General features: G+C 39.6%; 2 protein-coding genes across 3 annotated transcripts; one reads left to right on the top strand and one right to left on the bottom strand.

The window, feature by feature from the left end:
• Nucleotides 1-185: 185 nt before the first annotated feature.
• Nucleotides 186-7,394, bottom strand: LOC139539584 (pyroglutamyl-peptidase 1-like). 2 transcript variants are annotated; one of them, XM_071342662.1, is made up of 5 exons: nucleotides 7,257-7,394; nucleotides 4,583-4,635; nucleotides 3,821-3,937; nucleotides 3,466-3,698; nucleotides 186-1,769 (listed from the first exon to the last, which is right to left on the bottom strand). In XM_071342662.1, the coding sequence occupies exons 1-5, from the start codon at nucleotides 7,288-7,290 to the stop codon at nucleotides 1,577-1,579; spliced, it is 630 nt and encodes a 209-aa protein (XP_071198763.1). In that variant the 5' UTR covers nucleotides 7,291-7,394; the 3' UTR covers nucleotides 186-1,576. The 2 variants fall into 2 exon arrangements, with proteins under 2 accessions (XP_071198763.1, XP_071198764.1); XM_071342663.1 differs by lacking the exon at nucleotides 4,583-4,635 and having other exon boundaries at nucleotides 7,257-7,393.
• A 48-nt stretch (nucleotides 7,395-7,442) lies between these two features.
• Nucleotides 7,443-11,939, top strand: LOC139539585 (U6 snRNA-associated Sm-like protein LSm4). The gene is made up of 5 exons (XM_071342664.1): nucleotides 7,443-7,571; nucleotides 8,224-8,265; nucleotides 8,432-8,530; nucleotides 10,017-10,200; nucleotides 10,360-11,939. The coding sequence occupies exons 1-5, from the start codon at nucleotides 7,569-7,571 to the stop codon at nucleotides 10,485-10,487; spliced, it is 456 nt and encodes a 151-aa protein (XP_071198765.1). The 5' UTR covers nucleotides 7,443-7,568; the 3' UTR covers nucleotides 10,488-11,939.
• The last annotated feature ends 1,314 nt before the right edge of the window (nucleotides 11,940-13,253 follow it).

Raw genomic sequence — 13,253 nt, forward strand, 5'->3', positions numbered from 1 at the left:
GTTCATATTGAGAAGTATTCTAATAAATTATGGATACGCACCACGCTGCGCTTTGGTCCTCCTCTCCTTCTACCGACGAAAGCCATTACAGTTATACTGTATGTGTCGAACTGCTTTGCTTTATCTTGGCCAAATAAAGGTGAAATAAATGTGAAATAAAGGTGAAATAAAAATAAATAAATAAATTACAGAAAACAAAGTGTTATTTATGACAAATAAAAACATGAGCAAAATTAAACCTACTCACCGATGTTCATAAAGTTGAAACATCCAAAACAATTTGATTAAGTAAAAATTAAAGTGCTATAGAAATGCAAGTACAGGGTCTAATTCTCACCTGGCTGTCTACATCCTGTGCACTAGTACAGTAAAAGGCATTTCACTGTGATAAGCATACTGATCTGATGAAGTTCATTGAACGAATGCTGTATCTGTCAAACAATACCAAACAGCTACCAGTCAAAATTGGGCAAACAGACAAAAAAATTATTGATACAACCAACCCATTCCTTGATACCTTAGTAAAAGAAGGCAAATTTACAACTTCTTATAAAGAAAAAAGACTCAAGAAACAATAAGTTATCAATGTAAAAGAGCAACATTTTGCATTTGAAAGTTTTGCAAAAAACGACAAACAAAAATGTTCAGATAACTAACGGGGGACATATGCAAAAACAATGTGAGTTTCTCTTTAAATAATGCTTTACAGAAAATGTTTCAGGTACATTCAGAACATATAAATCCAACTAAACACATTATGAAAGCACCATTTCATAATATACATCAATCCAGGAAGTACTAGCATGACTTAAGTAGTACCAACAAGTGGATGCCTCAGACTTCAATGAAAAGGCTGGTAAGAAAAACAACTCTTCAAGATGATGATTAACAACCAAAGGCAGAAATTCTCCTTAAAATAACTGAAAGGGAAAAGGAAAGACCCCAATAAATAATGTGGAACTTGTACAGTGAGTTGATGTAGAAAAGGGCTTTTCCATACACTGTTTCTGAGATTACAGTGAAAGTATGGATAAAGAGCCAAAACCATGAAAACAGATTCAAAAAGAGTAGCACTTAACGCAAGCAGGTGGCTCCCTTCTGTCAATTCCAGTAATTCCAGTTCAATTCCCCAGAACACGGAAGCAACTCTTGCTATCTAGAGAGGATGTGGAGAAAGCTCAAGTTACACCTAAACACTAGACCCGGATCAGCTTTACTCACCTCACCTCTATCCATAACCACTAAGATAAAAAAAAACTGCTGGGCCAGGTAAAGTGCTTGAGGCAACATCAACGAAGAACGTGAAAACATTTCTCTGGAATAAGTCAACTGGAAGTGTCTGTTTCGTTGCCATTTCCTAATTTGCACCAGAAGAGGTAATAAAACAAAACCATTATTGGGCTATTTGTGGTTAACTGCATAATATCTCCTGTGTGTAAGGGGTAAAGGCAGTTGGCTTTCGCCGGTCACTTAGTGCACGTGCTGGCAGTGGATCTTCTCTTCAGCTCTGTCTAGCATGTCACTTAGTGCACGTGCTGGCAGTGGATCTTCTCTTCAGCTCTGTCTAGCATGTCACTTAGTGCACGTGCTGGCAGTGGATCTTCTCTTCGGCTCTGTCTAGCATGTCCAGCATCTCTTGTATGATGGCTTGAAGGGCTCTACCCAAGTCCTCTCCACTATAAGGCTTTGCTATGGGAGGCACGTGGACAAACGCTGAGCGCCCATGGCTCAGGTACAGAGAGGTGTAGTAGGTGAAGTCACAGAGGTATCTGTCAGGAAAGACAGGAATGAAGATAATGGTTCTAATAATAATAATACTTTGGTGGGTGCTTATATTTATCCTATGCATGTGTGAATTGAAAATGTGTTTTTTGCATATCCCAACTCTTCCTGAGACACCCATTAAGCCAGCGGCATTCAAATTCGGCCAAAACTTAAATAAAATAAAACATGTATTTTTTATTTTTTGGTGAACAAAAAAATCAAGAGTACAGATTATTGTAGTACAGATTATCCATGGCCTCCAACTGCTCTTAAATGCATGTAAAACTAAATGCATGCTCCTCAACCGATCGCTGCCCACACCTGCCTGCCCGTCCAGCATCACTACTCTGGACAGTTGTGACTTAGAATATGTGGACAACTACAAATACCTAGGTGTCTGGTTAGACTGTAAACTCTCCTTCCAGACTCACATTAAGCATCTCCAATGCAAAATTAAATCTAGAATCGGCTTCCTATTTTGCAACAAAGCATCCTTCACTCATGCTGCCAAACATACCATCGTAAAACTGACTATCCTACCGATCCTTGACTTCGGTGATGTCATTTACAAAATAGCCTCCAACACTCTACTCAGCAAATTGGATGCAGTCTATCACAGTGCCATCCATTTTGTCACCAAAGCCCCATATACTACCCACCACAGCGACCTGTATGCTCTCGTTGGCTGCCCCTCACTTCATATTCGTCGCCAAACCCACTGGCTCCAGGTCATCTATAAGTCTATGCTAGGTAAAGCCCTGCCTTATCTCAGCTCACTGATCACCATAGCAGCACCCACCCGTAGCATGCGCTCCAGCAGGTATAATTCACTAGTCACCCCCAAAGCCTATTCCTCGTTTGGCCGCCTTTCCTTCCAATTCTCTGCTGCCAATGACTGGAACAAAATGCAAATATCACTGAAGCTGGAGACTCCTATCTCCCTCACTAACTTTAAGCACCAGCTATCAGAGCAGCTCACAGATCACTGCACCTGTACATAGCTCATCTGTAAATAGCCCATCCAACTACCTCATCCCCATACTGTTATTTATTTGATTTATTTTGCTCCTTTGCACCCCAGTATCTCTACTTGCACACTCATCTTCTGCTCATCTATCACTCCAGTGTTTAATTGCTAAATTGTAATTATTTCGCCACTATGGCCTATTTATTGCCTTACCTCCCCTGTCCTACCTCATTTGCACACATTGTATATAGACGTTTTCTATTGTATTATTGACTGTATGTTTGTTTAGTCCAGGTGTAACTCTGTGTTGTTGTTTGTGTCGCACTGCTTTGCTTTATCTTGGCCAGGTCGCAGTTGTAAATGAGAACTTTCCTACCTGGTTAAATAAAGGTGAAATAAAAATAAATGTAAAAATTGTATGGGACAATATACAAATGTTTTTGAGAAAGATAATTAGACATTTTTATTTTATTGACTAAATGTATTTATTGGTTTATTTTTAAGATTTTAAGTTTGTCATTCGATTTGGGATGGGGTCGCAAGAAATTATTGAGGAAAAAAATGGGGTCCCAGGAATTCTGGTGGAAAAAGTTTGAATACCACTGCTCTAAGCGGTGGTTCTACAGTAAGAGTTGGGAAAACATAGACCTAAAATATTATTTGAACTAATGCATGCACATTGCTAAAAAAAATAATGTCGCAAACACAAAGGCACACAGCAAGAGGATGTTTACCTGCCAGCATCTTTTGAGACGGACACTGCTACACCTAGGCCAGAGGCTGTCACTCTCTTGCAGACCAATTCCATGTCAATAACAGAGTCAATGTAGTCAGGACCCCCCTCAATGCAACACTGAGAATGGGGACAGAAGCGGCTGTTGTCCAGACCCTTGTAGCCATGGTTACGGCCACATTTCTCCAAGGTAACGGTGGTGGCCATACCCGAGACTCCAACATGGACCACTAACTAATTCCCCATGCAGAGAAGGACACAAAACAAACTAATTCAAAAATGGTGCATATCATTTTAATATTGAATATATTACCAGCAGGAAAGGAGACAGGATAGTCCATTTGTTGCTTTCTTACCTGGGGATGATACTGCTTCCATAATGACGGAACCAAACTCTGGACTGCCTGGTACTCGACAGGCACCTCATACACATGCAGGTCTACGTCCTTTCCCAAGCCCAGCCTTTTCAGTTCCTTATAACAAAGAAGACAGGTGATTCATATTCATAAAAGATCATAGAAATGTCTTCACATTATTTCGACACTCATTGCTTTTCAAATAAATAGATGTCATCTTTACTTTATCTATTCAGTCCATTTAAAAACGAACACAACAGAAATATGATTGGACGATATCATAAAAATAAAAATTGGGAAAGGACAAAGAGGAAAAGATGGAAATATCTGGAATCTGGAGGAGAACATTTCTAATTTTAGCGCTGACTAAGGTTTGTTTGACCACAGCCTGACCCTGCGACAAAGCAGCCCTTTGTTTGCTTTTAATATCCTTATCAAGTACGTCTAGACACCCTGAAAACCATTGTCCCTATCCAATAGCCCCACACCACCACTTCAGCCATATAATGCTTCGCTCACACTATATAGCTAACATATGGCGAATATGTAGCAAGAAATTTGCTGAGTGAGATGTACTTGTCATCCCATGACAACAAATGTGTTCTACCAAACAGGCATGAACAAGGTAGGCGGTTTTGAGTTATTGTCAGGAAAATAAACGAATCCTTAACGAATCCTTAGAGTTATAGAGACTGTTTTCAGGCAGAATACATAATTAATTCATTAAATATAGCCTATGTAAAATATGCAATATATACATACCTGGACTGCTACCCAACTGGCATTAATGGTGTGCGCTCCAAATGGCTCAAACCCTAAAAAATATGGCAGCGTTTAAAAAAAAAAAAAATTGTTTGTTTGTAGATTTTTGTGTGTAATGTGTTCAATGTCAGGTTGGCTTCTCTCAAAGTTCAATTAACTTGAGATTGTTGCTTACTTATAGGTCTACATCTGTGTTAAACACATTTATAAAAACATTTTATACAAACATTTGCCAGGTTTGATTGGCAATACATTTGCTTGAAGGGGAAAAAAACAACTCTCCTAAGAACCTATGCTAGAAGAGCCACTCAAAAAAAAGCTAAATCCCATAAAAAGCTAGCTTTATAATGCGTTTATACACTACATGACCAAAAGTTTGCGGACACCTGCTCGTCGAGAATGTCATTCCAAAAACAGTGGCATTAATATGAAGTTGGTCCCCCCTTTGCTGCTATAACAGTCTTGAATCTTCTGGGAAGGCTTTCCACTAGATGTTAGAACATTGCTGTGGGGACTTGCTTCCATTCAGCCACAAGAGCATTAGTGAGGTCACTGATGTTGGCCTGGCTCGCAGACAGCCTTCCAATTCATCCCAAAGGTGTTCGATGGGGTTGAGGTTAGGGCTCTGTGCAGGCCAATCAAGTTCTTAACAAACCATTTCTGTATGGACCTTGCTTTGTGCACGGGGGCATTTTCATGCTGAAAGAGGAAAGGGCCTTCCCCAAACTGTTGCCACAAAGTTGGAAGCACAGAATCGTCGAGAATGTCATTGTATGCTGTAGCATTAAGACTTCCCTTCACTGGAACTAAGAGACCTAGCCCGAACCATGAATCACAGCTCCAGACTTCCTCCTCCACCAAACTTTACAGTTGGCACTATGCATTGGAGCAGGTAGCATTCTCCTGGCATCTGCCAAACCCAGATCCGTCCGTCGGACTGCCAGATGATAAAGCACGATTCATCACTCCGGAGAAGGCGTTTCCACTGCTCTAGAGTTCAATTGCGGCGAGCTTTACACCAGTCCAGCCGATGCTTTGCATTGTGTGTGGCTGCTGTGTGGCTGCTCGGCCATGGAAACCCATTTCATGAAGCTCCTAACGAACAGTTCTTGTGCTGACGTTGCTTCCAGAGGCCGATTGGAACTCGGTAGTGAGAGTTGCAACCGAGGACAGACGATTTTTACACGCTATGCACATCAGCACTCAGCGGTCCCATTCTGTGAGCTTGAATGGCCTACCACTTCACGTCTGAGCCATTGTTGCTCCTCAATGTTTCCATTTCATAATAACAGCACTTACAGTTGACCGGGGCAGCTCTAGCATGGCAGAAATTTGACGAACTGACTTGTTGGAAAGGTGGCATCCTATGACGGTGCCACGTTGAAATTCACTGAGCTCATCATTCTACAGCCAATGTTTGTTTATGGAGATTGCATTGTGTGGCTGAAATAGCCAGATCAACTAATTTAAAGGGGAGTCCACATACTTTTGTATACACAGTATAGTGTAAGCAGTGGTGTAAAGTACTGAAGTAAAAATACTTTAAAGTACTACCTAAGTAGATTTTGGGGTATCTTTACTTTACTATTTATATTTTTTAACAACTTTTACTTGACTACATTTCCCCAAAAATATTGTACTTTTTACTCCATACATTTTCCCTGACAAACAAAAGTACTTGTTACATTGTGAATGCTTAGCGGTACAGGAAAATGGTCAAATTCACACACTTAACAAGAGAACACTTGGTTATTCCTACTGCCTCTGCATATTTTGTAAATAATGTTCAAGTGTTGGAGTGTGCCCCTGGCTATCGGTAAATTAAAGACAAGAAAATGGTGCCGTCTGCTTCGCTTAATATAAGGAATTTTAAATGATTTATACTATATATTTTAGCAATTACATTTAATTTTGATACTTAGGTATATTTAAAAACAAATACTTTTAGACTTTTACTGGCTGACTTTCACTTTTACTTGAGTAACTTTCTATTACGGTTTCTATACTTTTAATCAAGTATGACAATTGGGTACTTTTTCCACCACTGAGTGTATGTGTGATTGTGGCTGCAGTAACGTTGAGACACCACTCTGAATCCCTATGGGATTAATGGGCTGGTCTGTTGTTCCCTTGGAGACCAAGGGATCTGTCTGTCTGACAGGGAGGTGAAAAGGAGCAAGCGAGGGTCGGCAGCTGGCCAATTCTCTTTTGTGAAGCCCTCTGTTCCCAGGCAATCTACATATATTTTATCGGGCTATCCCGTCTTCAACTGCCCTTTGTCTCTGGGACACAGAAGAAATACAGTATGACTATAAAGCTTTACTAGTTTCAAAATTCTGTTTAAGACTGCAACAGTATGTAAAACCAATGTTTTTTGAAACTAGAATTTGATTTAGTAAAACACTAGGAACACATGCAAAATGGGCCAAATAGCCTCATTACTGGAGGTCTGAAATATTACAACTTTCATATTATTCTGCAACATAGTAGGTCAGGGTATACCTTGACACGTTCCTAACATTATACAATAGTGCAATTATGTCTAGTATGTTCAGTTATTCATAGGCCTGTTTTTATTTTCGAATACAAGAAACACATTATTAATGTGTCGAGCTTGACTGAAAAGACCAACTAGAAATTACGTAGTCGAGCAAGTAGAGGAAAACCCACTAACCTGTTACAACAACATTCCGCTTACTATTATCCATATTCTTCGTATCTGTAGAGAATGTTTTCGGTTGTTATTCTAAATTGAACAAGGAACGCAGCTTTCCTGTCTCCGATTTTGCTGTCCTTCCAAAGCAGTCATCTATTTCTCGAGCTGCTTTTTGCGTCTCGTTTTTCTCGCTGAGTCTGACGTATTGACTTATGGTACACTTGTGGCGACAACTTCCGTTAAACTTCCGCACGTTAAACGTTAGCAAAGAATTAATGCCCAAAAGATTCAGTTAAATTGACCGGATAGGTTGTTATATAATCTGTTATAATGGTAAGTATATATTTTACAGTTACAGTAATATGACGACTGTTATTTGCTTGTGTGGGACCCGTGGAATGGGTCGAGCACAAACCCACGGCTGTTGTTTACCATGCAGCTAACGTTAGCTATGTGCTAATGTAACGTGAACGTAGTTAAATTGCTAATTCATTGTATTAACGCTAATAGCTAACACAAAATATTAAATAGCTACTATAAGAATAAACATAGATTTTAATTTTGTATTTAAACACGGTTTGCATTTCAAGTCAAATGTGACCTAGCGTGCTAGCTAACTGGTTAGTATACCAGCTAACGTTAGTTGGCAAAAATGTGCATGGCTAACTTTACACGTGTTCTGAACATGTACTGGTATAATTAAGCAATAAGGCACGAGGGGGTGTGATATATGTCCAATATACCACGACTAAGGGCTATTCTTAACACGACGCATCGTGGAGTGTCTGGACATATACCACAAACCCCCGAGGTGCCATATTGCTATTATAAACTGGTTACCAACTTCATTAGAGCAGTACAACTAAATGTTTTGTCATACACGTGGTATACGGTCTGATATACCATGGCTTTCAGCCAATCAGATCTCAGGGCTCAAACCACCCAGTTTATAATGACTTTTTCACTCTATATTTGAAATTCACAGCTACCTCTATCTTTGCTGAAGACTGCACAGAACCACCCTATGGTAAGGACGGATTAAATTAGTACATTTTTGTCTAGTGGTATTTTACTCCTAATAGTTTTGAGTCATGTGAGTTCAAATGTCTCTCTGTTTATTCATATCGATTTGGTCCTTAGTTTTTGTGGTACAAACATTTCTAACCCCAATTCTTCTTCCCTATACTCCTCAGTTGGTGGAGTTGAAGAATGGAGAGACGTATAATGGACACTTGGTCAGTTGTGACAACTGGATGAATATAAATTTACGAGAAGTCATCTGCACCTCAAGGGTAAAGGGTTTGTCTATGAGTACTTGTCGAGACTCAATAGTTGTGACCACTGATCTGAAATATGTACATGGTTGCTTGCAGTGGTGTAAAAATACTTTAAAGTACTACTTAAGTAGTTTTTTTGTGTATCTGTACCTTACTTTTTATATTTTTGACAACTTTTACTTCACTACATTCCTGAAGAAAATAATGTACTTTCTAGTCCATTAATTTTCTCTGACACCCAAAAAGACATGTTACATTTTGACAGGAAAATGGTCCATTTCACACACTTAACAAGAGAACATCCCTTGTCATCCCTACTGCCTCTGATCTGGCGGACTCACTAAACACAAATGCTTTGTTTGTAAATTACTGTCAGAGTGTTGTAGTGTGCCCCTGGCTATCTGTAAAAAAAAATGTAAAAGAAGAAAAAAATTGTGCTGTCCGGTTTGCATAATATAAGGAATTTGACATTTTTAATACTTTTACTTTTGATACTTAAGTATAATTTTATCAATTCCATTTACTTTTGATACTTAAGTGTATTTCAAACCAAATACTTGTAGACTTTTACTCAGTGGGTGTTTTATTGGGAGACTTTTACTTGAGTCATTTTCTATTAAGGTATCTTTACTTTTACTCAAGTATGACTTTTGAGTACTTTTTCCACCACTGGTTGCTTGTGAGTGACAACCACAAATGAATAGGCTAGATTGTTGCCTAAACATCAGACTGTTATCATGGTTACTCCATGGATTATCAGTCTGCCGGAAGTCGCCCTAAAAAAGATGCAATAGTCTCTACAAGACAGAATGTTGAATAAAATTATATTTACACTTACTTTACCGATTGAACATGCTGTTGGTCCTTTTGGCAGCAGGTGGAGAAAGGTTATCCACAGGAAAGGGTTGGTTACCTGACTTTTTGCGGTGCCGGTAGGTTCTCTCACTGTGTGTTTTATATCTCTTGATGCATTGCACGCAAAGCACAATATGTAAACAATAGCCGAATGTGACCGAACGTAGTCGACCGAAGCACTTTTCCTCGCAATCGGCAGGAAGTGTTTGCCATTCGGTTAGGTTCGGCTATATTGTGCAAATTGCATCAGTATTGGAAGTAAAAACCGTAAATACAGACCAGCGAACTGCAGATCGTGTTGATAACACTTCCTTGTGGATATTTTATGTTAGATTACCTTTGACATTGGGACAACAGGTAAAAAGTAAGTTGAAATTAAGTTTGTTCAACATTTTGACTTGTAATGGTACTGTTCGGGAATGTGGAGCCTACATGTTAGAGATGAGTGTGTAAGTATTTTGCTCTCCGATTCTAAAAGAGGCTTGCTACATGGCCAAGTCTTATTGCCGAATCAACGATCAGAAAAATTACCATGTATAACCACAAGATGGCACTATAGACAGTCAAAAGATTCAGTTTGTAGGAATTGTACTAAGATTAAGTTAACGCTGAAACTCTCCTTATCCCATTCGCTCCCATCATTTAGGATGGAGATAAATTTTGGAGGATGCCTGAGTGTTACATCAGAGGAAGCACTATAAAGTACCTGCGTATCCCTGATGAGATCATCGACATGGTGAAGGAAGAGGTGGTGTCCAAGGGCCGCGGGCGAGGGGGCATGCAGCAGAACAAACAGCAGGGCAAGGGTCGAGGGGGAGGAGCAGGCAGAGGTAAGATGGAACCCCTCTCTCTGGAGTGGCAAATGGGGAAAATTTGTTTGGGGTGCTTGTAGTGTGAAGCAATTGAGGCCTATATGACAGTATCATTTTCTAAATGTTTCCTTGTTGAAATGGTTTGTGTCATGCTGTATATGCATGCTCTATGTTTAGGTGTGTTTGGAGGCCGTGGTCGGGGCATGCCAGGAGTGGGCATGCCAGGAGTGGGCAGAGGCCAGCAGCAGCAGCAGGAGAAGAAGCCTGCTGGTGGCAAACCTCAGGGAGTCAAGAACCAGCACTGAGGAGAGGAACAGACAGGTCAAATGTAAGGAACGAGTGTAGTTTTCACAGAATGACAACGCTATCAGTCAGTGGAGGTCACCTTACACAATGGCTGGTGTAATGGCCATTACTGCTCCCTCACTGCCATTTTTTAGCCATGTGTGTTTGACCTCCACCAATTGTGAAATCACAACGTGAGAACTATGAATATTCTGTGCAGTTCAGAAAAGGCAGGGTTTTGTAGACAGATTTTTGCCTTAAAGTTTTTGTTTTGTTATCAATTTGGGCCACCATCAGAAACATGTAATTATCGTCCTCAAGAACTCAACAGTAACCGAAATTTGAGAAGTTCAATGTTATTGTTTTATTGTGTCCAGAGCAATCTACTACGTTGATTGTACCCAATTGTCTTCAGTGTAATGTAAGCTATGTAAAGCACCCATTTTTGGCATCCATTTTATGCCCTTGGAATTTGAAGACTTAAGTTGATTGTGTTATATGAGGAACAATACCTAGTTGGTAAAAAAAATGTCAAGAAGTCTTGACAGTTTATTTTCAGAGTCCCAATTGGGGGTTTCTAAATGTTTTACTTTTGTGGAGTTTATTTGCATATTGTAACATGAGACAATAATGTTGTAATTTAGCCTATACAAAAGAACATGAGAATACATTTTTTGTTAAATATACTGTACTTGAATGTATGAAAGAACAAAAACTATCGGATTTGTTTTCAATGGGTCTACATACAGAATGAAAAGGTATTTTGCTACGATCATGTTACCTTACCTCTAAAATGACAAAACACAATTTGCATAGTATGTTTATGTTCTTTAACTAACCAGCTATAAAAAGTCAACATAAACAATCAAGCATGCATATAACAAAGCTGGTGTAACCCTTTCTCTAGCCCCCTAAAGCACAACCGCAATCACACAGCTGCTGAATCAGCAATAATGCAGGCCTGATTAACATGACGCTATAATTCATGGAGTTAAATATCACGTGAGATGGTGACTGATTTATGATGCTGTTCTATGAGTTTTATTACTGTGGTGTTGCATGTCTTGTGGCTGTTTTGAAATGAATCGGAATGGAACATAATCGCTGTTTCAGTTAAAAAATGAAGCTCTGGAAAAAACATTCTCACTTTCATTTGCATGAAAAGCTAGCTTCAATTGAAAATGTAAAAGGCATGGTAGTTCTTTGACAAGGGGTTGGTGGAAATTATGAGGAGATGGTTTCTCTATTACCTCTGAAATATTTGTATCAGGCAAAAAAGTGTTTTTCAATACCAAACTCCCTAACCACTGGTTTAGTGTCCCATACATGTTATGAGACCAATGTACCACATCTCTTTCTTGAAGAATATGACCCTGGATATCAAAGTTATGTAGCACTTCGATGAACAAATTAGCAGAATTTTGTTCTCCCAAGTTTGGAGCTCAGCCATAAAAACGCTCGTTTGCCTTTTCCTGCCTGTGGTGAATGTATTTTGTTTCTAACTGCACTTTCAGGACGTTGTGAAAGATTCCATTAACAGAAGTTTCAAGCTAATAGGCTTTCTTTTTCCGACTTTGCTGGCATTTCTTTTAGTTTGTAGAGACCTCGATTATGAGAGATACTTTAATGAATGTTGTAGTTACTCTATACCCAAATCCATGGCTATAGCATTACTCCTAAGTATTAGATGTCCCTGTAAGCCACAATTTCGAACCATTGTGGGGAACTACTATGAGAGAGAATAGGGTATTGATGTGTGTGTGAATGAGGGGGAGAGATGGTTAATGGTCTCCAGTATAAGGTTTTCTTCTGCCAAGATATGCCACAGATAAAGACCCCTGAGATAATGACAAACAGTTCTCTCCAAGATAAAGCTTTCAAGCTTTTGACTAATAAACATTTTCTGTCTTTCCATTTTAAAATTATAACCATAGAGTTAATGCCAATCCAAGAACTACTAGCCTTTTTCTTTGCTCATAGTTTAAAACGTAGACGGCAAAACGTGTCAAACAACAAATACTATAGATTGCAATTATTTTGTCCCCATACTAATTAACTGGAACTAGTACAGTTAGCTAGTAGACAATGGACATCAGAGGGCCTGTGACTCATGATGATAATAGCCCTGTATGAATGTAGGCGTACATTAGTGGTGCACAGGTCAGCTGTTCACCCGCACCCACCCGCAATTGATGCTAACACATCCGCAACCACCCGACTATACACTGAGTGTACAAAACATTAGGAGGAACATCTTCCTAATATTGAGTTGCACCCCATTTTTCCCTCAGAACAGCCTCAATTTGTCAGGGCATGGACTCTACAAGTTTTTCCCTCAGAACAGCCTCAATTTGTCAGGGCATGGACTCTACAAGGTGTCGAAAGCATTTTACAGGGATGCTGGCCCATGTTGACTCCAATGCTTCTCACAGTTGTGTCCAGTTGGCTTGATGTCCTTTAGGTGGTGGACCATTCTCAAACCAGTGTGCCTGGCACATACAACCATACCCTGTTCAAAGGCACTTAAATCTTTTGACTTGCCCATTCACCCTCTGAAGGGCACATACACAATCCATGTCTCAATTGTCTCAAGGCTTAAAACCTGTCTCCTACTGTTCATCTACACTGATTGAAGTGGATTTAACAAGTGACATCAATCAGGGATCATAGCTTTCAACTTGATTAATCTGGTCAATCTGTCATGGAAAGAGAAGTTGTTCGTAATGTTTTATACACTCAGTGTACGTGATGAAGAGAAAATCTGAAGCCCGCACCTGAGCCTAACC

The sequence above is a fragment of the Salvelinus alpinus genome, chromosome 15 (genome assembly GCF_045679555.1).
Source record: "Salvelinus alpinus chromosome 15, SLU_Salpinus.1, whole genome shotgun sequence".
Taxonomy (NCBI): Eukaryota; Metazoa; Chordata; class Actinopteri; order Salmoniformes; family Salmonidae; genus Salvelinus; species Salvelinus alpinus.